This window comes from Heptranchias perlo, chromosome 2, assembly GCF_035084215.1.
Source record: "Heptranchias perlo isolate sHepPer1 chromosome 2, sHepPer1.hap1, whole genome shotgun sequence".
Classification (NCBI taxonomy): domain Eukaryota; kingdom Metazoa; phylum Chordata; class Chondrichthyes; order Hexanchiformes; family Hexanchidae; genus Heptranchias; species Heptranchias perlo.
The window spans coordinates 125,170,511-125,198,197 of NC_090326.1; the positions used below are offsets into that span (position 1 = coordinate 125,170,511).

Here is a 27,687-nt window from a genome sequence, read left to right on the forward strand (position 1 = left end):
AGGCATATACAGCTGAATCCTAATAAACTTCTGTTTTGGAAAATGTAAGGATTTATATCAGTTCCACATAAAAGTAGCCAATTTTAAAATTGCTGCATCGTACAGAGACCATTAAAGGGGACGTTTAGGGGAATACTTTCCGTTCCAAGAGCTCCTCCATCTGTATCTGAAAATATTATTAAAAAATATATTGTACCTGTATTGTCAAATTCATTGCCTGACAGAGATCCAGTAAATCTCCCTCTCCCCCTCCTTGGTTGCTCCACAGACATCAATTTTGGGGAGGGGCTGTATCTACCTTTTCCACACCATTTATTACCTTATATACTTCTAAATGGTCTCATCACAGATGCCTCCTTTAAAGGATGAAAAGCCCAAGTTTCTCCAGTCTTTCCTAATACCCTTGTCCTTTCTTACCAAGGATCTGCCGTGTGGCACTTCTCTGAACTGTTTTCAGGGCTTGAATGTTGCAGTGACCAGATTTGGGCACTTTATTCAAGCTGTGGTCTGACCAGGGCACTCTAAGATGAAGCATGACTTATGACTTCCTTTAACTTGTATTATAGTGCTGTGGCTTTATAGTTCAGTATTCTATTTGTTTTGTTAATTGCTTCTCGGTAGTGACCAGATGTATTGAACAGCAAGTTTGTTTCAACTTCATCGGTAGCTATTCCAGTACCATTCATTTAGTATTTATGTCATCCATTTTTCTTCCCATGTGCAGTATTTTAAACCTGTCTGTATTAAATTTATTATGCCATAGTTCTTCCCACTTACATATTTTGTCCATCTTGTTTTGTAGTCCCCAACCTATCCTCACAAAATCAATGATCATCTGCAAATTTTGACCAATTTGCATTGAGTTTCTGAATCTAGGTCATTGATGTAAATTTCAATGGAGGGGATTGGGGCCTTTTCTAAGTCACCCAATCTCAGGAAGCTCTGTCCTGACTGAGTATGCAGCAGCTCCTGGCCAAATATGTATTCTTCCAGGTTTGGACAGCTTTGGATCAGTTCCTGGGGCAGTCTAAAGTTTGCAATCCACAATTGCTGGCTTCTGCAACTAAATCACGTCAGTGCAAATAAGCGTAATCAATGTTGAAATAAAGAAACAAGTAGGAAAAAAAAGGCAGCATTTGCTCCAAAATAGGTGCAAGTTTACATTCTCCATTAATATGGTTTAGACAGCCCCAACTGTACTGCTATCTTTTGTCAAACAATTGTATCACAATTGTTTCATTCATATTTACTAATGAAATCTTTTACAGCATTTCCAAATTAACTTAACTCTGGTATTTTTCACTTGCAGCAACTACTCACCAGCAGGCTTTTTTTTAAAAATAGTTTCTCTATTAAATTCAAGTTTAAGTCTGATTATAATCTAATTGTAACAAAAGTGAACAGAATCCCACATGGGTCACATTAATACACAGCACTTTCACATGATTTTAGAGCCACATTTTATCAGTTTCATACAATTGTACTTGATCACAGGGTTGAGAATGTTGCACTGTTCAATTTCTTTTCATTTACTTTCAAAATACTGTAATTGGGTTTGTTGAAACCAAGTTAAATAAATAACATACAACCTTTAATTATATATAGTTCAAAAACACATTATGCACTTTTTGTTGCTATTCCGTTAATAAAAATACATGCACTTAAAAAGGGAACTAGAGAAGTGTAAAGTCGCTTCAGTTACAGTAACATGTCTGGACTACACTACTGCATACAAGATTACATTGACTATTGCTATATATGATACCTAATTTAAATAGCAATATTGATTTCATGAAGATCAGTGAACATTTCAGGTTTGGCTTGCTTTTTCAAAAAGTATGTCCTTTGATGATTCTGCTTAGAACATGTCATTTTAAAAAATTTAAATGTTAAGAAATCTGTTGAAAAGGTCCACCTTGAAAAAGTTACCCCTTAACTAAAGGCAAGTCAAAACTGTTCACATGTCCTTTGTAATTTAGGTCTTTAAATCTCTGCTGTAGCTATCTTAAATGCTCAGAACAGACAAATATTAGCTCTATTTGGTTTATATTGCACATTTGTACAAGAGGTAATAACCTCAGTTTAGCTGCATAAATTAGAAATATAGAATTTATTAAAGTCAGTTACTTAATTAGCACCCATATGCAAATGAGAAAATAACCTTCTATAAACACAATTAAAATGTAAACACTACTCAAATATTAGCTTTCCAGGCCCTATTTTGTTTGCACCAATAATGATTTTTTAAAAATCTTTTCAAAGAGACCTTTCAAGCAAGATGTACACCAACAGTGATGAGAAAAAACATATCCAACCATTCACAGAAATTGCAAACAAGAGCCATCATAGAAAATAAAAATTAGAGCACAGTAAATCAAGTATGTTGGAATTTGTTAAACTGTTATGCACATATTAAACAATAGTGATTCATCATTGAGACAATGGGGTTGACTTTAACCTTACCCACCCAGGCGGGTGGGCAGTTAAATAAGAGGAGGTTACTTACCCGCTCAGATCCCAACTATTTTAGACTTTTTGCGATGTCAACCTGCAGGGTTTTCCAGGCGGATGAGACGCCCGCCTAATGCAGACGGGAACCTCAAAGTTATGCAATTCGAGGTCCTATTACGTCAATAGGACTGTGCTGCAATTTTAATGGGGGCCTGAGCAGGGGAATCTGCTGTGACTTTCCCACTAGGCAGAAGCAGGGCTGCAGCTGGTCTGAAGACAGAAGTCCTTCTGGTACGTTTAAAACTTTCCTTTGTGGAGTTAGGAGCAGAAGTGCTCCTTCAGGTCCCACAAGGAAAGTCGCAGCCTCCCCTACCCCGGACTCCCCTCCTGCGAATCCCTCCCAAAAACCCCTCCCCGTCACTTTTCTGGAAGCAGGTGGGCGGCCAACGGCCGTCTGATCTTCGCCTGTCGGCAGCTGCTCTAAACTCTCTTCACACCTGTTCTAGGTGAGAAATGGACCGGCAATATTTAAATAAGGCCCAGCCGTTGCCTCCTGCTGCCAGCAGGCAATCCAACTGGAAACTGGGGCAGATTTTAAATCTGAGCCGATGTCTAACAACAAGCTAAGGGCAGGGCCACCGTTCTATAGTGATTGAATGGGGGCGATTTTCAACTGCCGGCCACCCGTTTCTCACCACTGACGCCCAAGGCTAGCCTTATGCACTTTTCAGGCAAGCCTGTAGGGGACCAAGCAGAGGCCTTGCCAATGACGCCCACATCCCGAGAATGAATAATAATTTTTAGAAAAGCACGCCCTGTTTCCAGCGGGAGGCTGTTTAAATATGCAAATCGGGGTTGTAGAACCCCTTTTGCAATTTTCAGGTACAAATGTGCAGAACCTTTGCCATACATGTTCAGCCCATTTGTAACAGGCTTTGAGTGGACTAACCAGTTGTCCTTAAAACTGCAAAAATACTGCAGGCTACCGCTGGCCTGTGATCGACCCTCTCAGAGATCAGCTCACCCCCTGGCCCGACCTGCCAACTGGCTCAGTGTGGGAGCCAGCCAATTCCCACTCTCCCACAACCAGCAAGCTGCAACAGGGCACCCATTTGGCAACATTCAAATAAGGCCCGCACTTGAAAATGGTTCAAGCTTCCCAACACTGGATTCGGGAGGCAGCATGGCCACTCCACCGACTGCACCTGTTTCAGGCGGAGGTCGAAAATTTTCCTCAATAAAGTCAAATTCCATTTTGTGGGATTCTGGTATTTCTCCTGGTCATATGAATCCTATGATTCAATCCATTTTTTTGTGACTACCGTAAATCGGTGGCCTTGATTAGCTGCATTTTATGTTGAACTGTAGCATTACATTGTACTACAATACGTAATCTTTAGCTCAGTAGGCAGCAAGCTGTACTACAAGCTTACTGTATAAAATGAGCATGGTATTTATTAATGCACAGCTCAAAAAGCCATCATGATGTTATGAATGACATCAGTCATTTTACATTATTATACTTCACTGTAAATTTAAACTAAGCTTTCAGTTTGTACCTTGCTTGCCATACATTATTTTTAGCTTGTCCTTTCAAAATATGGAACTTGTCCATCATAAAACGATATAAAACAGGGTTTGCTATGAAATTGGCTACATACAGCCATCACAAATAAAATACTGTCATGTAAAAGGCAGAAGATGACAATACTCCATGTGATTCCTTGAAGGGATGAGCTAAATGGGCTGAAAGACTTTTATTCATACCTACTTTCTGATGTTAGATTCAAATTTAGAAACATTTCCAAAAGAATTACAAGATGGCAAAATACACCTTTAAATCTGAGGGCACATAATTGTTACAACAGCATTCACTTCAGGATTTTAAGATAGCAATAAAATCTTGTACTGTTAACAGATAAAGCACTTTGTCTTCTCTAGAAAACAACAAGCTACAGAGAAGTACAGACAATTCAAGGAATAAACCATGCAATGCCAATGTAATGTGTCTAGTTTGATTTGTTTGTAGCAAATTCAAATTTACACTACAACATTTACTTTGTAGTGAATCGAGAACAAAATTTCCAATTTAAACTGTGGTGATGTTCAAAGTCTGGTGCAAAACCAGGATAAAACTCACCTCAAGTGGGATAAAATACATCATGGATCCTAACTTAGTGAAGATTTACTTTGCCATCATTGGCAGCTCCAAAGTTAGTAGCAAACGGGCAAAGTAAACAATTTCTTATACCTACAATGGCAGTGCCACCTCAAATAGCAACACAAGTCCAAAAAGGTGGCCATGGCTTTGGCCCTTGGTGGGCTGAAGTGCTCATATCTGCACCATACAAACCAGGCAAAGCCATTTGCTGTTGCTGGTCTGTATGAAGCTTGCCGTCATCTAATTGGGTACGGCAGTTAAATAGTTGCAAACATGTATAGTTGTTTTAATTTGGATGCAGCGCCTTTAGAAAATGCCCCAAAATATAAAAGGGGCATTGCTATGGCACCAGACCTGCAGCTGGTGTTGCAGAACTGCCTCAGAAAGCAAGTCTGCAATATAAATCTGGGATTGGAAGTTTGCTAAACTGTTTGCTTATGTTTAGTAAATACCTACGGGTGCCTGTTCATTATTATCGGTCATAAAAGCATTTTTCCACATAAAGCACCATCAGCCTTGCTCCACTGTGACTGTAATCTAAAGGGACAGCCCACATCCTCACACCAGGATGGTAGCCAAAGTTGTAATATCAGTCATTCAATCTAGATATTACTGTCAATGGGGTAAAACTGTTATTCTTGTAATACAAAAAAACCCACAGAATTGGTAAGCCAGTCTACAGTCAGCTTCAAGTCTTAGTAACTAATTAAAATAATCTGTAAATACAAAATTGTGGGCTAGCTTTAGTTTCGCTAAATAATCCATACATAACTTCATTATGTTTTGTGCATAGCTGTTTATTTTGGTTCCATGATTCTCGTAACTCAGAATCCTCGAATAGGTCACACTGAGGTTTTGGTTGTTCAGTTTCCAGCCCCTTTTACACATCTAGGCCCTGAGTTTCCACTAGATTGCATTGGCTTTTTCAGCGCAATCCGACTGAATCAGTGCAAAACATCACAGAATTTCGATTTACAATAGGCATAATTTACGGCCAGTATAATTCGAGTTTCCGCAATGTTTTGCGCTGGCTCAAAAAACTGCACTGAAGCCACAAAACTGGCCATGCCCCCCGATCGAAACTACAAGGATGGCGAGTTTCCGCCAATTGTGCCCGCCTGCGGCTGTTCGAGGAGGGTCTTAAGAAAATTAGCTTAATCTTAGGCGCACAAGCACTAGTAGGCACATTTTTAAATATTAAAAAATATTTAACTTACTAAGAAACTGACTAGTGAACGGCAATTAAAGTAGTAAATGCTTCAGTATAGTTTTTTTAAAGTCGTTTCAGTGATTTAAAATCAGGCTACTCACAGATGGAGGACTAGACACACTGATTAAAAATGCTTATTGTTTGTGATAAGCCCATTTTTAGCTGTATTAATAAAACTGCACCAGGTTACCACTCTTAAATACATTAATGAATATTTTTTATTGCAAAAAAAATTACACTCAGTTAAGCTGCCGGATTGCGCTGATTCATAGAAGGGTTTACGTGTGTGATTATGTCAATGCATTTTAGTGGAAACTCGCAATAAAACCCAGCCAGCGCAATTTTCAGACACAATTTGAGCCCAATTGCCGATTGCACCCAAAGCGGAAATTCAGGGCCCTAATTCAGATTCCATTTGGATTACATTGATCTGAATTTAATTTTTTGAATTTTAAACATTTTACACTTATATTGTTATGTCGATAGTTCAGGTAAATGTGTTACGGGTAACAATTCACCCCAAAGTGTGCAAAGCAAGAACATGTCACAGACGTGCCATGATGACATAAAAATCATTTCATCACATTGGACTTTAATTCAAATCCATTCCAGGCTGTTTAATTTGGACACACATTGAAGCAAGTTTTGAATCAATCTGGAATGGTGATGCAGATCATTTCAGTTCCAAATTAACCAAAGTTCAGTAAATTCATAACATTTGCACAGTGCCTTTGATTCAGATCAACTGTCAATTCGGATTGAATCTAAATTTACAGAGTTAGTGTAAATGGGATTTAAACAGTCTAATGATCCTGAGAGAAGCACCATTGTTTCATGACTGGTCTAATCCTCTTTTTCTTTAATCACCTCTCCATGAAGCACCTTCCTCCTTTGACGAAGCATGTGGAAATATAGTTGTGGAAAAACTTGATTGCAAATAAATTTGAGGAAAGAGAGAAATAAAATATTAGATACATGAGATGCAAACTACAGAGATAGTTATAGGTTTTTAAATAAAACTTGATCGCTTTATTATGTTTACTAATGCCCTGGTTATACTTGCATAGAGGTCACACAGGGCACGAAATCTGTGCCAGTGCAAACCATATCCACTTCCGTTGTTGATTTCAGATCAGCACCAATTCAAACATATGCAGTAAGTATGCTAAAGTGACCCATTCCACTTGCCAAATTCCCCATACGACATCTTCTACATTACCAAGTTTATAAGGTAAGCTTCTGCTGCATTATGACAAGCTGTAATTTTTAAAAATTGTTGTTTGTGTGTAAGCACGGCCCCATGCAGATACATGCTGTCATAATGTTTTATAGCCTATTGGGGGTAAGTGAGCTTGGTTGAACCAATTAAAAAGAGTAACAGTCTTTCAGACAGAGGTAGAAGAAGCAGTTAGCATTAACAAAGGAAAGTATCAGATAAGCTGGAATGAGTCCAGAGAGGAAGATAGCAGAAAATAGTTAGGACACTGGCAAATCATTCTTTGCTTATGTTTGGAGTCACAGATCAGTTAGGGATGATATTTGGAAGATAATAAATGCAAACAAAGGTATGACAGGTGAGTTGAATACATAATTTAGGGCCAATTTTAACTCCCGGTGGGAGTCATGCAGGTGGGGGCTGAGATGGACTGCAAACCGTCCGGCCCTCCACAGAATGAGATTTTAACTATCGGGCCTCATATTCGGTCTCCTGCCCAAACCCGGCCGGAACCGCTAGCTGGCTAGTGGGCGGGAGTGGGATTTCAACCAGAAGGTTGCCGAAGACCCGAAGAAACAATCCCTGGCACTTAGGTAAGTGGTAATTGGTTGGGATGGTGATCGAGAGGGCATTGCAATCCGGGGAAGCATTCCTGCTCCTCCTGGTCCAGAAGGAAACTAAAAAAAAATCACTTTCCTTCCTTTGCCTCTTCTGGCCCTGGCTCTTATTGTCACCTAGTTAGCCTGGCGGGGAAGCTACAACATCTTCCCCACACAAGCCTCGGGTTAAAATTGCTATCAGGCCATGAGGAGGGCATTGGAGCCCGATCTGCATTTTTAAAGAAGGACCCCACTGCTTTCTGGGCAGGTGATCCTTTTCGGCAGGTTAAAATTGCAACCCATGGGAAGGCAGTGGGATTGGTGGGGGTAAGTTGCTGCAGCTATTTTAACTGCCCACCAGTGTGGCCTGATAGGCAGGCAGGGTTAAAATTGGCTCTTTTTTAAAATCTGTTTTTAACTATGAAGAGGTAGGTTCTGGCCCTTGCCTAGCAGATAGGACCAAATACCAGATTGGTTGCTTGCAGATCACAAGACAATTTGAGCTCATTTCTTGAATAGTTAACCGAAGCATCTTACAGGAATTCTAAGACAAATTGAAACATTTTGACCCAAACTGGATCTTTTAACCAAATTTCAGCTGGTTCAGATGTATACTCAGTAGTGTGCCCTATAATTTATACATGCAATATCCATGCTTCTATTCATTAGCTTTATAAGGAAAAAAGATAAACATCAACTTATGCTGGGATCTAAATCAATCAGGGCAGGCACTATTCATCAATACTATCAGTGTATCTCATATTTCTATACAAAATATGTACTTGTATTAATATCCCCAGCAGAGTAAAATCAAAATTAGAAAGTTTGTTGTGCTTAGAAACCTATGCTGCTTTAAATAAACTTAGAATTTGACACAAGATACCAATCGCATTAAAACAAGGATTTTAAGTATTTTTTTTATTTGATTATGCACATGGACAGTCCTGGGTTCTGCCTCGATCCTAACCGTCCTTGAAAACTCAAGTAAGGACATCTCGACACAACTGAGGATGTCATCACAAGACATGCTGCATCTCTCTGCACTAACTAGATTTTTTAAATCAGCATTCTCATAAAAATATAAACACAAACAGGGCAATTTTAATGTAACCGGCATGGCGGGAACTAAACGGGTTTCAATGACCACCCATTTTACACTCCACTCGATTTTACCCGCCATTAAAGTAAATGCAGGGTAAAATCGGGCTGAGTGTAAAACAGGTGGCAGACTTGAACTCACCCCTTTCTCGCTGGGCGGGTTAGGTTAAAATTACCCTCCAAGTATTGCAGTAGGAACTGAAAATGTGCCAGCCAACTGAAGACAAAAGACAAACTAATTCAGTTCTCCAATACAGCACACACATGCGCAAACGGATAGAGATGAAAATTTGCTCAGAACTAACATTTCTGAATGTTTAGTGCTGATTTTTTTTTTTAATTTAAAATTACAATTCAAACCTATAAAATAAATTTTTTTAAAACTTACGTGGTATATAGGATATCATCACAATGATAAGACAAGTATAGTAGTCGAATGAGACATTGTACTTGTTCGGAAGTCTCAGAGAATATATGCCAGATTTCTTTACAAAAGGCAGGGCACCATAAATTGTAAGGAGTTCACCAACCACACCAATTGGGTACAAGATGATAAAGAAGTTATATCTGCAAACAGTAATAATCATTTATTAAAATTTAGCATTGATATTGAATACACTAGACAAACATGCCAAAATTCACTGGAGTTAAAAGACTCAAAATTCTAGGTCTCCATAGTCTACAAATAGAGCCTATTAGAAAGTTTAATCAGAGATGTTTTCATCATCTCTGTCTTATCAAATTGAGAGAAACTTATGAATAAAACAAATTTTGAATTGTCATGTTCAGTTTAATTATAGGTTTTCAAAGTACATAATAATCAAAATTAGAATTGGAGGTCCAGGTACATACATCATTAAAAGGTAGCTTGCTGGAACAGGGTGGTCTACTGGGTTTGATAGCAGCCTCTCAGGTCTGGGACCTGGGTTCAATTCCATCCCAGACTGATGGGATGAAAGTCTGTTGGCTGTAAGATCCTATGCGAAATGAGTTTTGGTCGTCTCAATCTAGTTCCTAGCTGGTATGTACTTATAGCACAAAACTGCCTCTAATTCAGCAGTAATTAGCAATGTCATTCAGGCTGGCCTAAGGATAGACAGAGTGGAAACAGAAAAATGTAGTAGGAGATCCTACAGCTGGGGCTGAGTCACATTGTTGGAGAAAAGTAGAGGGAGCTTTACTCTGTATGTAGCTGTGTTATGATTAACCCAAGTGTGCTTGATGCTATAGTGGGTGCCTGAAGTGAAAAATGTTCCATTCCCAAGCACTAACTTCCTTCACTTTGAGAAACATTTAAAAAAGCCAGCTTATAGGTGCAAAAGTGATCAAAAAAGCTAATGGGATGCCGGGCTTCACAAGAATCTTCGAAGTTGAGACGGCTGTTAAAAAAGCATATGGGATCCTGGGCTTTATTAATGGAGGCATAGAGTACAAAAGCAAGGGAAGTTATGCTAAACATTCACAGAACACTGCTTAGGCCTCAGCTAGAGTATTGTGTTCAATTCTGGGCACCACACTTTAGGAAGAATATCAAGGTCCTAGAGAGGGTGCAGAAGAGATTTACTAGAATGGTACCAGGGATGAGGGACTTCAGTTATGTGGAGAGACTGGAGAAGCTGGGGTTGTTCTCCTTAGAACAGAGAAGGTTAAGGGGAGATTTGACAGGGGTGTTCAAAGTCATGAAGGGTTTTGATAGAGTAAATAAGGAAAAGCTGTTTCCAGTGGCAGAAGGGTCAGTAACCAAAGGACACAAATTTATGGTGCTTGGCGAAAGAGCCAGAGGCGATATGAGGAAACATTTTTTTAAGCAGCAAGTTGTAATGATCTGGAATGCACTGCTTGAAAGGGTAGTGGAAGCAGATACACTAATTACATTCTAAAGGGAATTAGATAAATACTTGAAAGGAAAAAAATTACAGGGCTATGGGAAAAGGGCAGGGGAACGGGACTAATTGGACAGCTCTTTCAAAGAGATGGCAAAGGCATGATGGGCCGAATGGCCCCCTCCTGTGGTGTACCTACTATGATACAACCAAGGAATTACTACTGCAAGTATAGAGAGTGCTAGTCAGACCTCACTTGGAATACTGTATTCAGTTTTGGGTGCCCAACTTAAGGAGGATGCACTGCCCTTGGAGAAAGTCCAGGAAGGTGATAACTAACTTGAATGTAAACAAAAATGATTAACTCCAGTTAGGTATCGCCAAAAAGCTTGTATCATACAACACATTCCACAATGTATTTCAATGTGCAACATTTAATAAATAGACTATAAAACCACTGAGAATGGATTAGAGTGTTTTCACTTATGAAACTGACATGCCATAATGTTAGGAGTGACTTATGGGTTGGTTGCACTCACAAAGGAATTCCCATAATGCAAACTCCATAGTGCAATATCCTATGCCACAGATTTTGAAAGTTGTAAAGTATGGCCCCGCTATTCAAGAAAGGAGAGAGAGAGAAAACAGGGAACTACAGGCCAGTTAGCCTGACATCAGTCATTGGGAAAATGCTGGTATCCAATATTAAGGAAGTGGTAACAGGGCACTTAGAAAATCATAATATGATTAGGCAGAGTCAACATGGTTTTATGAAAGGGAAATCATGTTTGACAAATCTATGAGAGTTTTTTGAGGATGTAAGTAGCAGGGTAGATAAAGGGGAACCAGTGGTTGTAGTATATTTGGATTTTCAAAAGGCTTTTGATAAGGTGCCACATAAAAGGTTGTTACACAAGGTAAGGGCTCATGGAGTTGGGGGTAATATATTAACATGGATAAAGGATTGGTTAAAGGACAGAAAACAGAAAATAGGGATAGATGGGTCATTCTCAGGTTGGCAGGCTGTAACTACTGGGGTGCCACAAGGATTGGTGCTTGGGCCTCAGCTATTTACAATCTATATTAATGAATCAGATGAAGGGACTGAGTGTAATGTATCCAGGTTTGCTGACGATCCAAAGCTAGGTGAGAAAGTAACCTGTGAGGTCACAAAGAGCCTGCAAAGGGATATAGACAGGTTAAATGAGTGGGCAATAAGGTGGCAGATGGAGTATAATGTGGGGAAATATGAGGTTATTCACTTTGGTACGAAGAACAGAAAAACAGAATATTTTTTAAATGGTGAGAAACTAGTAAATGTTGGTGTTCAGAGAGACTCGTGTGTCCTCGTACAAGAAACATAAAAAGTTAGTATGCAGGTGCAGCAGGCAATTAGGAGAACAAATGGCATGTTGGCCTTTATTGCAACGGGGTTGGAGTACAAGAGTAAGGATGTCTTACTACAGTTGTACAAGGCTTTGGTGAGACCTCACCTGGAGTACTGCGTACAGTTTTGGTCTCCTTATCTAGGGAAAGATATACTTGCCTTGGAGGAGGTACAATGAAGGTTCACTAGATTAATTCCTGGGATGAGAGGGTTGTCCTATGAGGAGAGGTTGAGTAGAATGGGTCTGTTCTCTCTGGAGTTTAGAAGGATGAGAGGTGATTTCATTGAAACATAAGATAATTAGGGGGCTTGACAGGGTAGATGCTAAGAGATTATTTCCCCTGGCTAGACAGTCTGGAACTACGGGGCTTAGTCGCAGGATAAGTGGTCGGCCATTCAAGCCTGAGATGAAGAGGAATTTCTTAACGCAGAGGGTTCTGAATCTTTGGAATTCTCTACCCTAGAGGGTTGTGGATGCTGAGTCATTGAATATATTCAAGGCTGAGATGGATAGATTTTTGGACTCTAAGGGAATCAAGGGATATGGGGATCGGGGGGGGGGTGGGGGGGAAAGGGAGATGAGGTCGAAGATCAGCCATGATCTGACTGAATGGCGGAGCAGGCTCGAGGGGCTGTATGGCCTACTCCTGCTCCTATTTCTTATGTTCTTAAGGCATTTGTTAAGGAATAATTTGATTAACTTTCCAATTGTTCTAATTTAGAATAGCATTATTTGTAGGCATTTCCAACAAAAATGATGAAATTTCATTCTGACAAATTGTATTTAACAAAAATGAAAACCCTCAGTGGGACTAAAACTAGAGAAGTTAAAAACTTTAAAACAAAAATCATTTCACCAAATATTTTATTTCTTGACAAACTTTTAAGCCATTTTGCAACCACAAGTACATTTCAGAATAATTAAAATATGCATGTCTTGAACAGCAGGCACTTTATTATAGTTAATAAAAACAGCATTCCATAGTTAGAACAATTGTTAAAATTGTATATAATTTATTTCAATTACAGTTAAACACAGTAGCATAAGCCAATAACAAATAGATATTGCACTCCCATTAGTCTGAAAAGGTACTTAAAGGACACACAAGCTGTTTGTGTCTGATATTAGGATCATAAGATTTTGTGAAAATGCTCTAATTCTCAGTCTCGCATCAAAAGCACATCCTTTTCCACATTGGTTTTCTTACAAATTGCTTTTGCATTTTAAATGTTATCTTCCATTTTGTAGAGTAAACTTAAAGAATTCCAACTTGCATGTGTATTTGTTAAAAAAAAAAATTGTAATTCATATCTGTAATCTAACATTATCAGTGATCTAATAAAAACCTTAACTCGCTCTTCTAATCCTAACATAAAATACACTATAGGAATCCTGAAATATGCATGCTTCATGCAGTTTGTTCCTTATCCCATTCTGATAAAATTAATACACTGATTCTGCATGGTATATGCATTTACCAAAAAAAAACAATTGACCATCAGTACTGTCTTCAATCCAGATCACTAACCCCTCCGTATTTCTTGCATACTTTTGCTATCTTTTTTACGCATACACGAGTGAAATACACAATCGCAGTCTGCCTGAAATTCTTCTTCCCAATTCATACCTTTGAAATCCTCCCTTTTTCGCTTCCCCTTTCATTCTCTGCTCATTTACAAACTCTTCCACCTGCCAATCCATACATACTTCTACTTTTCCGTCCATCTTCTTAGCCACCCCCTCTTATCCTCACAGTCAGAACAGTACAAGACGCATGTTGGTGACAAAGCTATTCATGTACTCAGCATCAGTGCAGTCTATTCCCTTCATTGGCTGCCACAGCAATGGGAATAGCAGCATTAATAGGCACAGAGGGAAAGAGGCCAGCTCCTAGAGGGAATATTATAGGCACAAATCAAGAATGAGGGGGAATTGGGAAAGAAATCACAACACCTTGGCACTGCCAATCAGTTAATGTAATGTCAAACCAGACCAACAGAATTTTTCCACTGATATTTCTTCATGGAAGTGTTATAAAAATAAAGTTCCACAGTTCAAACTATATTTTTAAATATTAACAAGCAGTTAGAATAAATGTTCTCTTACAATAAAAACATTACATATCAACTAAAGACTGGAAGCATGCTAAATATCACACATTAAACAATATTTTACAAATATTTCATACCAACTAAAATATGCAGATGTAATCATTTACACTGAAAGCCTGGTGTAACAGTAATACTTCAGACTACCTCAGAGGATCTGAAGAAATGTATGAAGTGCATTCCATGACCAAAACAGATGGTCTTTAAAATGGCAGCAGCTGAACATGAACCTCTATGGACTGCTGTTTCAAGAACTAATTACCAGAACCACAAAGCTTGCGCAGCTCCATGTTACTTTTATTTTTTACACATACAAATCCAATTCAAATAAAAGACATACTAATTATTATACCACAACTACACACTCAAATCTTTAGAGTGACTTCATAATTCAGTTGGTTCTGCTTAGCTTAGCTAAATATGTCCCAGCCATTCTGCACACATGGAAATGTCTTTGGTGAGGAATGTAATACAGTCACTGTCAGAAATGATTTATATACAGTGAGATGTTTATTTTAAAAGGGTGACATACAATCATTTAATTGAATTACAATACATCAATCACTTCATTTCTATATAACTGTTCCAGCATTAGGGTATACAACAGCCTGCTTAAAGGGGCAATTGCCTTCATAAAAAAATGTGCATGGCAAACCTTGCTTAAATTCGGAAAAAGATTTCATCATGATGAACTCCCATTCGTGATGCGATGATGTATTTTAACACAATTTACCTCAATGTACATATTTACTCCAATCCATCTCCGTCTAAACGTTTCATTCTCTGTTCAAAATTCCAACCATGACATGATTATAAACCTTGCAGACAAGGTTGGCACTGATGTGCGCTTCAAAGACCTCTACTTGGCCGAGATCAAATGGTAACCGTCCGACTCCCATTTATGTTTCCCACTTGAACTTGACCCTACTACTGAACACCAAGCCATCATCTCCCATACCATCACTGATCTTATCTGTTCTGGATACCCCCCAACATTCCCGCCCCCAACATTGCAGTGCTCTTTTCTACCTTCCCCCAAACATTCAAACAGGATTGTTTGACCAGATCAATTGTTTCTGCTTGCATCTGTCCCACAAAACTTGTTTTCTCTTATCCTATCTCCATTCTGTCTCCCTTTATTCTGTACCTACCTATATCTGTGATTCGTGACACTCTCCATTGCTTTGATGAATGTAGACTCTCTGGTTCTAATCATCTCCTCTTTAAATAGATTTACAATCATTCTACACCTCCATCTCACACCAAGAACGGTCTCAAGATCCTTCACTTTTTCCTTGAGTGCCATCCTGCTCCAATTGACCAGTTTCCTTCCACCAGCAACCTCCTCTGCTTGGCTTAACTTACTCTTACCCTTAATAACTACTTATTTAACTTTGCAAACTTTCTCTGAATCAAAAGTATTTGTTATGAGATCCGCACAAGCCCCAGATATGCTTGTCTTTTCATAGTATGCACAAATCATTGCTTATTCCAATCCTGCTTTGTGGCAGGTTAGCTTGAGGGGCTGGGTGGAAGCACTCCTGGCCCACAAGCAGTGCTCTAAAAAGCACTTACCTACTGGATCCAGCCGTTCTCACCTGCCTTCAGCTGCCAAGTGTTCCCGAGCCCTGGGAAACCCAGCACATTTCCATTAAATGTAAAACTTTGGTAAAATTTGAGGCACGCAGCCTCATTAACATATTTAAATAACTGACCCGCCTCTCGAGAGCAGGTTAGTTGCCTGTCCGCCAACCCACCTGTTAAAACCGGAAATGGGTGCATTGGGGTCAGGGTTCAGATTTTTGAAATTTTTCTCTGCATTATGTCCTGGGTACAGCTATTTCTCAGGTGTAAAGCAGAAGGAAAAGGGGTGGAATCCATTTTGCTGGCTTCCCCAAGAGGGAAATGACATGGTAATGAGATGGGAGCAACTTCGACATGCCACTCACCTCATTTTCTTGTGTTTCCACTTTGCAGACACCAAGATGCCAGCTCACCCATTGCAAGTGGCCCTTTGAAGTTGCACCCAGCCCCCTCAGATTAAAAGATTTGAGAATAAGCTGCCAGCAATCTCCTCCCACCTCCAAATAGCTCTTTTTTTTTCTAGGGATTGCAAGAACTATCAATAGCGCTGGAAGACTTCTGGCTATTGGTTTTGGACAGCAGCCAACAGGCTCTGCAGCCTACGGCCATTACCATTGCTATCTATTTCTCCTGTTTTTGAGTGCAAGCCCCTCCCAAAGGGAGTTCCTGGGGAATATTGGTTCCATGGTAATGACCTGAACCCGGAAATATGGATGGGTTGACGTCCCTCAAGGTGGAACGTACTTCGGGTGTACACCACCAGACTTGTGCTCAGGCACAATGAGGGAGGTGAAAAATCTGTCCCAGTATCTCATCTACCTCGGTCTGAAAAAGGATTTTAGCAACTTTAGCTTTCCCCATTTTCCTGCCATTTCCTTCCATGTTTTCTTCCATTTTTCAGTTTCATTCACTTTTTATCTTTTTAATTTATTTTAACATGACCAACACATTTTTTTCAGCTTTAAAAAAAAATCTGTTTACAGCTATTAAAAACCATATTAGCTTCCTCTTTGTATTAGTACTCATAACCTTTACCCATTGTTCCTCTATCCTCTCTTGTTTTGGTCTGTCCAGCAAAAAACAACAAACAACAACTTGCATTTGTATAGATGAAAAGCAAAATACTGCGGATGCTGGAAATACTCAGCCAGTCAGACAGCATCTGTGGAGAAAGAAGCAGAGTTAACGGGCGTCATTTTAGCACCCGCTATCGGGTGCGTTCCTGGCCGGGGGGCTCCGAAAATCGGAGAATCCCGGCGTGGTACCGGAGCCCGCCCCGAACCCACGCACTTCCGGGTTCCCCGCTGACGTGCCGGCGTGCACGCACAGCCCCCGCTGGTGGGAATCCCGCAGGCAATTAAAGCCAGCGGGGTTCCACTTGAAGGTATTTATTTAGGTATTTCAGGTCATTAACTGACCTGATTAAAGGATTATGTGGGATCTTAGAGCAATCTGGGACTGTTTCCCACACTGGGGGAAACACTCCCAGTTCAAATGGACGTGTTGCAGCTGTCAGCCTGTGGCAGCTGCAAAGGTCCATTTGACAGGGTGGGGTGGAGACCCTCACCCATTGCAGGAGGCCACTCTGTCACTTGGGACAAAGTTTGGCCTCCACCACCCTCCTCCTGACAGTCAAAGTCACCAACCTGCACACTTACCCCGGGGTCCGGAGACATGTACCTACCTTGCGGACCCCCTCAGATGTACATCTTGCGGATGGGGGCCGCCGTAGCTGCAGTCATGACCTCCTCGGAGGGCGAACAGCATCACCAGCCTCGCCGTCCACCTCTGACACGTGGAGCTCCACAACACAGTGCTGTGACACATCCACCTGTACAGCAGGAGGGAGGGCTACCGCAGAGAGAGATGTGTTGCAGAGGGCACTACCCTCGCCACAGGGTCCACAGACCGAGGCTCAGCCTCCTGGACCTCTCTGAGCAGCAGTGCACACGGAGGCTCAGAGTCACCCGACATGTAGTCGTGGACATCTGCAGCCTCTTTCATGCCGAGCTGCTCCTGGCTGGCCCAAGCACCATCTTCTTACTTGTCCCCGTCATCGTCACCACTGCCCTCAACAACTTCTCCTCCGCATCCTTCCAGGGTGCAACCGGGGACATCGCCGATGTCTCTCAGTCGTCTGCGCAAAAGAGCCCTGCAAATACACCTACACCCACTCTGCAGTGACACAATGGGTGGCATCAATTGTGGGTCCTCATAGTGATCCTCAGGAGAGGGCATTATTGCACAAACCAGACAAGATTCGCAAAGACGTGGCAGTAGTGGTGCCAATATATGTAATGTGAGTTGGTCAGAAATTCAATATAAGTAACACCCATGACAAACCCTCAAAAACCCTTGTGCATCCCCTTCATGCTCACGACACGTTTGCCTTACGCTGCCTACTGCACATATGTGATGCATGCCCTGTGGCTGCAGCACAGGTAGTGGCAGGTTGAGTGAGGCTGGCCGTGAAAGAGATGCACGAGAGGGTGAGTATGAGATAGAGCCATGAGATTGTATGAGGATTGGGTTGAGTGGTAGTGGCGGGATGAGTACTGGCGAGGTGAGTAGGTGCAGGTAAGATGAGGATGAGGTTTGAGTGGGTATGAGGGGTGATGTGACAGAGTAGTGTTGGCAGTGCTGAAGGAGATGTGGGGTGGGGGCAGTGATGTGGCAGACGGAGTGTAGGGGAAAGACTACGTGTACTTCCTTTGGCTGACCTACTGAGGTCACTGGAGCGCCTCCTGCACTGTATGCAGGTGGGCGATATGTTGGTTGTGCTGGTGACCTCCTCTGCCACCTCGAGCCAGGCCTTCCTGGTGGCAGAGGCAGGCCGCTTCCTCCCGCCCGCTGGGAGGAAGATCTCTGTCCTCCCCCTCCTCCTCACCCCATGTATTGATACCTGGAGTGAGGCATCATTAAACTGGGAGCAGCCTTCCCCCTGGGCTGCTCCATGCTGTAATTTTTTCTATTTGTTGCAGCATCTGTCAGTGGAGGACTGCCCCTTTAAATAGAGCGCCTCCAGCTGACAGATCGTACTGCGCATGCGCAGCCCGCCCGACGCGCAGATCAGCGGTGGGGAACCCGGAAGACAAGGTAAGTGGATCCAATTCGTGGATTGTCTGCTACAATCGCGCGGGAAGCTGACTAATTTCACCGGGCGCGTTACCCACGCGCCCGATAGCCCCCCCGCCGAGAACCCACAGCCCTGCTAACATCGGGCCCAACGTTTCAGGTCGATGACCCTTCATCAGAACTGGAAGAAGTTGACGATTAAACAGCTTTTAAGCAATTACTGAGCCAGGGAAAGGGAAGGAAAGAACAAAAGGGAAGGTCTCTGATAGGGTGGAGGGCAGGAGTGTTTCCATCCTATTTCTCCACAGATACTGCCTGACTTGCTGAGTATTTCCAGCATTTTCTGTTTTTATTGCCTTTAGCATAGTAAAACGTCCCAAGGCGCTTCACAGAAGCGATCAAACAAAATTTGACACCAAGCCACATAAAGAGATATTAGGACAAGTGACTAAAAGCTTGATCAAAGAGGTAGGTTTTACAGAGCATCTTAAAGGAGGAGAGGTAGAGGTGAAGAAGTTTAGGGAAGGAATTCCAGAGCTTAGGGCCTAGGCAGCTGAAGGTACAGCTGCCGCCAATGGTTTTGCGATTAAAATCGGGGATGCGCAAGAGGCAAGAATTGGAGAAGCGCAGAAATCTCAGAGGGTTGTAGGGCTGGAGGAGTTACAGAGATATGGAGGGGCGAGGCCATGGAGGGATTTGAAAACAAGGATGAAAATTTTAAAAATTGAGGTGTTCCTGGACTGAGAGCACAGACATGATAGCCTGAATGGCCTCCTTCAGTATGGTAACCTTCTATAGTTCTAGAAAGGTCACTCTGAATCAGAAGGTTATGTTCAAGCCACACTTCAATGCAGTACTGCGGGAGTGCTCCATCGTTGGGAATGCTGTCTTTCAGATCAGACATTAAACTGAGGTCCTAAAAGCCTACCTAGTTGAACACAAAAGATCCCATAGCAATATTCAAAGAGGAAAAGGGAATTCAACGAATGTCCTGGCCAACTTTCATCCTTTAGTTAATACCACCAATACAGATTAACTGGTTATTTATCTTTTTTTTTGAGGGACCTTGCTCTGTGAAAATTATCTGCACCTTTGCCTACATAACAATGACTTTATTTCAACCGTAATTCATTGGTTGTGAAGTAATTTGGGGTCACGAAGATATGAAATGTGCTATATAAATGCAAGTTCTTTCTTCTTCACTTGCTTTCTTGTGTCACTTCCGATGCATGTACTCCATCTGGAACATTAACCCTTTTTTCTGTCCAGTATTTACTATTTTACTTCAGTGCGTTGTGTGATTGTAATGAAGAAAAGTCCTGCAGAAACCTTTTGTGAAGATGGTTTCACTTCAATAATGATATTTTTTCCATTTAAAGCACCACAACTGCCATTTAACCTGAAGTTCATGTGTAAACACACCTAAATCTGTTCATGGCTATTCTCGTTAGGAGATCCAGCCATTCTATGATTAGTTTAATGAATCAAAACCACATTAATATACGTGCTTGAGTAGATAAATAGTCCTCTTCTTCATATCAGTTTATTTTATTTGGCGACACTGGCATCCTCATATCTTTTAATCCAGTTTTGTTCATTCTTTCCAATATGTTCCTTTTTTCCTATTCAGTTTCCCCTATTCAAGGTTGAGTATGGCCCTCTAGTACCTCACCCAAATTCTTCATGTGTGACTGAGTGGAAACATACTAGTTGAATATAAGGAGCCCAAGCCAATCTGTCCTATCCTCACACTCCCCATACAAGTGTAATTGCAACAGAGTTATATTCAGGAACAGAAACCTCGACTCATTTTACCACTCACTAGCCCAAGAACAGAAATCAATTTTTGTACGTTGATCACCACCGCAACTGTAATATCTTAACTTAGCACCTTTCCTCTTTTCAAAGAGAGTTTTGGTCTCTCTTCATAGATTCTCTCATTTTAGGTCAGTCCATCTATTTATTGTTTCAGCCCATTCTTGCCCCATGGAACTGATTTCTTCCTATCTCGACTATTTTTTCCCCCTAGTTCAGTCTCTTCTGACCTACATCTGTGGCTCTTCCGACGCCCTCCGCCATTTTAACAGTTTTCAGTTTCCCGGCCCTAACCATCTCCTTTTCACTATGGACATTCAGTCCCTCTACATCTTCATCCCCCATCAGGACGGACTGCGGAACCTCCGCTTCTTCCTTGAATGGAGGCCCAACAAGTCCCCATCCACCACCACCCTCCTCCGCCTGGCTGAACTTGTTCTTACATTGAACAACTGCTCCTTTGACTCCACTCACTTCCTCCAAATAAAAGGTGTCGCTATGGGAACCCATATGGGTCCTAGCTACGCCTGGCTTTTTGTAGGATACATGGAAAATTCTTTGTTCCAGACCTACTCAGGTCCCCTCCTTCACCTTTTTCTGGTACATTGATGACTGCATCTGTGCTGCTTCCTGTTCTCGCCCTGAACTGGAAAATTTCATCAACTTTGCTTCCAATTTCCACCCTTCCCTCGCCTTCATGTGGTCCATCTCCGACTCTTCCATTCCTCTGCTTCTCTATCTCCACTTCTGGGGATAGGCTGTCAACCAATATTTACTATAAGCCCACCGACTCCCACAGCTACCTTGATTACACTTCCTCCCACCCCGCTTCCTGTAAGGACTCTATTCCATTCTCTCAGTTCCTCTGTCTCCGTTGCATCTGTTCTGACAATGCCACCTTCCACACCAGTGCTTCCGATATGTCTTCCTTTTTCCTCAACCCAGGATTCCCCTCCACTGTAGTTGCAGGGCCTTTGACTGTGTCGGTCCCATTTCCCACACTTTTGCCCTCACCCCTTTCCCTCCCTTCCAGAACCATGATAGATTCCCCTTGTCCTCACCTTCCACCCCACCGGCCCCCACATTCAGCAAATCATCCTCCGCCATTTCAGCTACTTCCAGCGCAATGCCACCACCAAACACATCCTCCCTTCCCCTCCCAGCATTCCGAAGGGACCGTTCCCTACATGACACACTGGTCCACGCTTCCATCACCTCCAACACCCGCTCCCCTTCCTACGACACCTTCCTGTGCAAGTGCAGGAGATGCAACACCTGCCCTTTCACCTTCTCCCTTCCCACCGTCCAGGGCCCCAAACACTCCTTCCAGGTGAAACAGCGATTTACTTATACTTCTTTCAATTTGGTATACTGTATTCGCTGCTCACAATACAGTCCCCTCGACACCGGGGAGACCAAACGCAGATTAGGCAATCGCTTTGCTGAACACCTCCGCTCAATCTGCAAGTATGACCCTGACCTTCCAGTCACTTGCCATTTTAATTCCCCTTCCCACTCCTATTCTGTCCTCGGCCTCCTACACTATTCCATTGAAGCCCAACGTAAGCTTGAGGAACAGCACCTCATCTTTTGATTGAGGCACTTTACAACCTTCCGGACTCAACATTGATTTAATAACTTCAGATCATAACCACTGCTCCCATTTTTTCAGATGGTAGGTGCTGGTAATGTTCTGCTGTGGCCATTTGCAGCTACTCTAGAACCATCTTTTGTTTCTTTACTTGTCCCATTACCACCCTCCTTGCCTTGCACATCAACCTTTTTGTCATTTAGTCACAGATCTTCCCTTTTGTTCTTTCCTCTCCCCCACCTCCCCTGGCTCTGTACTTGCTTAAAAACTGTTAAATCTTCAACTTCTTCCAGTTCTGATGAAAGGTCTTCGACCTGAAACATTAACTGTGCTTCTTTCTCCACAGATGCTGCCTGACTTGCTGAGCTTCTCCAGCATTTTCTGTTTTTATTTCAGATTTCCAGCATCCGCAGTATTTTGGTTTTGATTTCATCTTTTTATCTATCCTGCTTGTTTCCATCATATACTTGATCACTTACATACAATTACTAGATCCCATTCAATCTCTACCTCCTTCCCTCCCATCTGCAAGACTTCTTTTGAAACTTTTCCTTACTTTCTTCCCATTCATGATCATAGATTAAACTCCTGCCAGCTATACCCTATCGATGGGTTAACCTGGCAGTATATTTGAGAACATTTTTGTTATAGTGATCTTTAGCAATGCTATGTTCTTCAATAATTTCAAATTTACTAATAGCTGTTGTCTAAATCTCCAACTGGGTAAGGGACTTCTGCAAACTAATTGGCAAATCTACTACCTGGTTAATGTCACAAGCATTTCACCTCTACTCAAATATTATCAGTAACAATCTGATTAATGGTCTTAATAAAATTCGGGGATGGGGAAAGTCTGATTGTGTCAGTCAAAGCTAGAATTCTAAATTGAATCTTACAGGCCTTACGCGTTACTAAACCTCTATCAGTGTACTGCTCAATGGCCAATTCTGCTTCTAATGTGTTCCTCTTTTTTTCTGAAACTGCTACCTCATTCTAGAGTACAATTCCACAGCAGGTTGCAGTGATTCAGTACTTTGCCCAAAGCCATTCTTGTGTGAACCTAAATGATGAGAGATCATTGGATAGTAATCTAGTCAGAAAGTACTGACAACAACTGCACTGTTTCTACTACTGCTCTGGCTCAGATGACAACACTCGAATAGATCAGCGATTGAGCCAGAGTTTCCTGGTCTGCAGTAACACATCGGGTGGCGTGTTTACCCACTGAATCATGATTAAGAAATTGGACCCAGGGCTCAATCAGGAAAGGACCACCACATCTGTCAAAGGTGAAGTGTCTACTTGCACTCTGATTTCTTTACTGCAATAGATTACAATTATTGCAATGCAAAAAATAATCATGGATTTTACATTGAATCATAGCATTTAGTGTTTTTATCCTCAGTAAAACAGGATTCCAAGTACAAAAGAGATACAAAAATAAGTTCTTACTGCATGGCAGAATAATTTTTTATTGCTCCCCAACATTCTAAGGTTGTCAGCAAAGTAACTAGCGTCCACAGCACATCCAGCCAGTTTGGAAGAAATATAGCTATTTATATATTAAAAATCTTGCATCTGCACTCACTTGTTTGTCACACCTATTTCCCACATTAGAATTATGTCACACGTGGGTCATGTCTGGTGTCAAAGATTTCTCGCACTTTTGTCCCAGCAGGAATAATGCCTTATTTTAAAATGTGTAGAAATGCTTTGCAGCGCATTTTAACTGCCAGCATCTTTCTGGCAGGAAACCATAGAGTTAGTTTCCCACCCGCCCGTGGCAGTATGAGGCCATTGTGATTTTAAACCCCCACCCCTGCCGTTAATTACTTAACTTGCTGCTTCCTAAGGCTAGGTGGTGATCTTGCTGCTCCAAGGTCCACCTGCCAAGTAAGTTTGTTAGTAGGATTGCAGTGCTTCCCCTCTTAACATTTTAAATTTTATTTTAATATCTAAAATTTCAAACTAAATTTGATACATGCTTGGTCTTGCTGGTATTCATCCACTCCAGACACCATCTCTGATCCTAATCCCTGTGGCTTCCATTGGAATATGTAATATCCATGATTGATTTTTTGTATTGCAATAATTGTAATCTTTGTAGTCAAAGACTGGCTCGATGTCCCTCTGACCTTTAGCGGCCCCAGTCCCTCTTGCTGCCCCGACCTCCAATTGTCATTAACCTTACTCCCCTGGCCCAATGCTCCAACTAGCATCCGCGTATTAGTCTCATCTCTGTGAAGTCTTGTATTCTCTTCTATTTTTGATGCTGTTCTTTAAAGCATTTGAACAAATTTGTTCTTTAAAGTATTTGGGGTCAGTATGCTGGGGGATAGTAGTTCGGCAGATATATGGGACGGGGTGATGAGGCAGAGATGACACAACAGTGTGATAGAGAGTGGGTGTTCAGCTGGGAGCTTAGCTGATGAGAAGGGAATGAGGTGGGGGTGAGGCAGTTGTACAAAGCATGTGACAGCAGCAAGTGGTGGAATATGGAGGCAGTGTTGGTAACAGGAAAGAGCAGGAGAAACAATAGGGCCAATTTTTAAGTAGCGCCCAAAATGGGCGCAAAATTAACAGAGCTACTGTCCCATCCGCCTGTTGGTGCTGGCATGAGGCACGAGCCATTTTGAAACCCAGGCTTCATTAACATGCCGCCAGTGAGCTCCAGGTGCCAAATGGACACCCCGATTCATCTCGTTGGTTGTGGGAGGGTGGGAAATCGGCCGGCTTGAGCCGGCTGGCAATTCAGGTCTGGGAGTTGGGGAGGAGGGGGAAGGCGATTCCCGGGCAGCACGACACACGCTCTGCCCATTTGCATCAGACAGTTGCAATCGGAGTCCTACAACCGACTTATGATCCTGACTTGCATATTTAAACAGCCTCCTGCTCGTTTGAGGCGGGCGAACTGCTGAGCCATTTGCAGGCCCACCTGAAAATTGCATCAGATGGGCCTTAGGCATAAATGGGGCAGCCAATGTATGATCCACGTACTTTAAGTTGGTTTTGCTTTCATTCTTCCTTATGCTTCAAAAAATTGCTGACTTTGACACAATCCACACATGCATAATTCACACGATTTATTGTTAATTTCTCTTTCATCCATTACTCTCTCTGTGGAAAAGAAAATTGTTGACTTCGGCATGATACAAAATCGTTGATATTGGGGTTTGGAGAGTGATGAGAGAATGGAAGGTAGATGAAGAGGGAACATGGATGAAGAAACAAGATATGGGGGAAGAAAGAAAGGGAGGGTAGCAGATGAGGAGAGAAGAAAAGCTGAGAAGAGGAGTGGAAGAGGACATAAAAGGTGAGCGATGAGCACAATGTGATGGAACAGGAAGGAGAGGTACAGTATGTTTGTTTCATCTGTTTCTGTGTGAACTTTCATAGACATAATATTCTGCATATATATTGTTCTATTTATACAGATATATAATAATGCGAATATAACACATTTTATCCTATTGTATCTATATAGTTTATCTTAAAAATGAACTATATACATACAATAGGATAAATGTTATATGGGAACATAGGAACAGGAGTAGGCCATTTAGCCCCTAGAGCCTGTTCCGTCATTCAATGAGATCATGGCTGATCTGTGACCTAACTCCATATACCCACCTTAGCCCCATAACCCTTAATACCTATGGTTAACAAAAATCTATCAATCTCAGATTTAAAATTAACAATTGAGCTAACATCACCTGCCATTTGAAGAAGAGTTCCAAACTTCTACCACCCTTTGTGTGTAGAAGTGTTTCCTAACTTCACTTCTGAAAGTCCTGGCTCTAATCTTTAGGCTATGTCCCCTAGTCCTAGACTCCCCAACCAGCAGAAATAGTTTCTGTCTATCTACCTTATCAGTTCTCCTAATATCTTGAAAACTTCGATCAAATCACCCCTCAATCTTCTAAATTCTAGGGAATGCAACCCTAGTTTGTGTAATCTCTCCTTGTAATTTAACTCTTGGAGTTCAGGTATCATTCTAGTAAATCTACGCTGCACTCCCTCCAAGGCCAATATATCCTTCCTAAGGTGCAGTGCCCAGAACTGAACACTACTCCAAATGTGGTCTAATCAGGGCATTGTTATGCTGTAGCATAACTTCTACCCCTTTGTATTCTAGTCCTCTACATTTAAAGGCCAGCATTCCATTAGCCTTTTTGACATTTTAATGATCTATGTACACAGACCCCTAAGTCTCTTTGGACCTCCACTGTTTCGAGCTTTTCAGCATTTAGAAAGTACTCTGATCTATCCTTTTTAGGTCCAAAGTGGATGACCTCACACTTGCCTACATTGAAATCCATTTGCCACAGTTTTGCCCATTCACTTAATCTATTAGTATCTCTGTAATTTTATGCTTCCATCTACACTGCTTACAATGCTGCCTATCTTTGTGTCATGGCAAACTTGGATATGTGGCTCTCTATCCTGTCATCTAAGTCGTTAATAAATACAGTGAATAGTTGAGACCCCAACACAGATCCCTGTGAGACACCACTAGTCATATCTTGTCAATTTGAGTACCTGCCCATCATCCTTACTCTGTCTCCTGCCGGTCAGCCAATTTCCTAACCAGGTCAATAATTTTCCCTCAATTCCATGAGCTAAATAAAATATGGAATATCATTTATAAATATATATATTTACATAGGATAATACTCCTATCGTTATAAACAGAATATCACCTGATTTACTGTAAGCAATGCCACAGGATATCTCTATTTTAATTTGAAACTTTGTGCTGGATTTTGGCCAATTTACCACTTGAAATCCAGTACTACCTAACTACCTTCGCTCATCCTAGGGTAGGAGGAGAACGATCATTTTACGCTAATTCTCTGATCAACAGGCTGCTTTATAAATAATCTATACAACATTACTTTACACTGTAATATTCTTGCAAAACCTTAAGAGCTAACACTAAATTTAAATTCAAACCAAGTAAAACCCCTATTCTCATTTATCCTAATAAAATAAAATGTAAACTGATTCATATTTCTGGCTCCAATTCATGCTCATCCCTTATGATTCAAGATCCTGACATAAATTGTACCGAATATGGACAAAAGCTCTATTCCTTTTTATAACTGGATAAGTAAAGCAGCTGTTAAGCATAAACTGCATAATCTGTCTTCAGATGACTGAAGGGTTACTTAAGCAACTGTAATAACCACAAACAATATCCACAATTATTAAGAAATGCAGACTTGATAGCCCCACATTAGTTCACTTCATAAATTTTAGCTGCATCTTCGCACAGATCCAACCTTTTCTTTAGTAACTTCAAATAATGTGATAAATCTCCTTATTGTTGAAATAGTTTAAGAGTCTCAAAACTACATCAGGGATATCAAGACTGTATAGACATCTAGGTCGCTCAGTCAACTCAATCATAAAGCAGCCTTACCAAATAGCAATTTCAGTAAAGTATTCCTTGATTAAATCCCTTAGACAATAAAGACTATCTAATAATTAATAAGGTGAAGATTATGCAATTAGCTGCTTCCTTCCATTTTGGTGCAGCTACGGCTCCATTAGTAACTGCAGCACCCA

The 27,687-nt window shown here is 41.4% G+C and overlaps 1 protein-coding gene across 3 annotated transcripts in view; it reads right to left on the reverse strand.

Annotated features, from left to right (window-relative positions):
- Nucleotides 1–5,388: 5,388 nt before the first annotated feature.
- Nucleotides 5,389–27,687, reverse strand: part of hacd1 (3-hydroxyacyl-CoA dehydratase 1) — a 55,476-nt gene continuing 33,177 nt past the window's right edge. For all 3 annotated transcript variants that reach the window (XM_068007078.1, XM_068007079.1, XM_068007077.1), the window contains 2 exons: nt 9,124–9,302; nt 5,389–6,748 (listed from right to left, as the gene is read on the reverse strand). In XM_068007078.1, the coding sequence (XP_067863179.1) occupies nt 6,666–6,748; nt 9,124–9,302 (262 nt within the window). In that variant the 3' untranslated portion in view covers nt 5,389–6,665. The remainder of the gene's footprint in view (nt 6,749–9,123; nt 9,303–27,687) is intronic.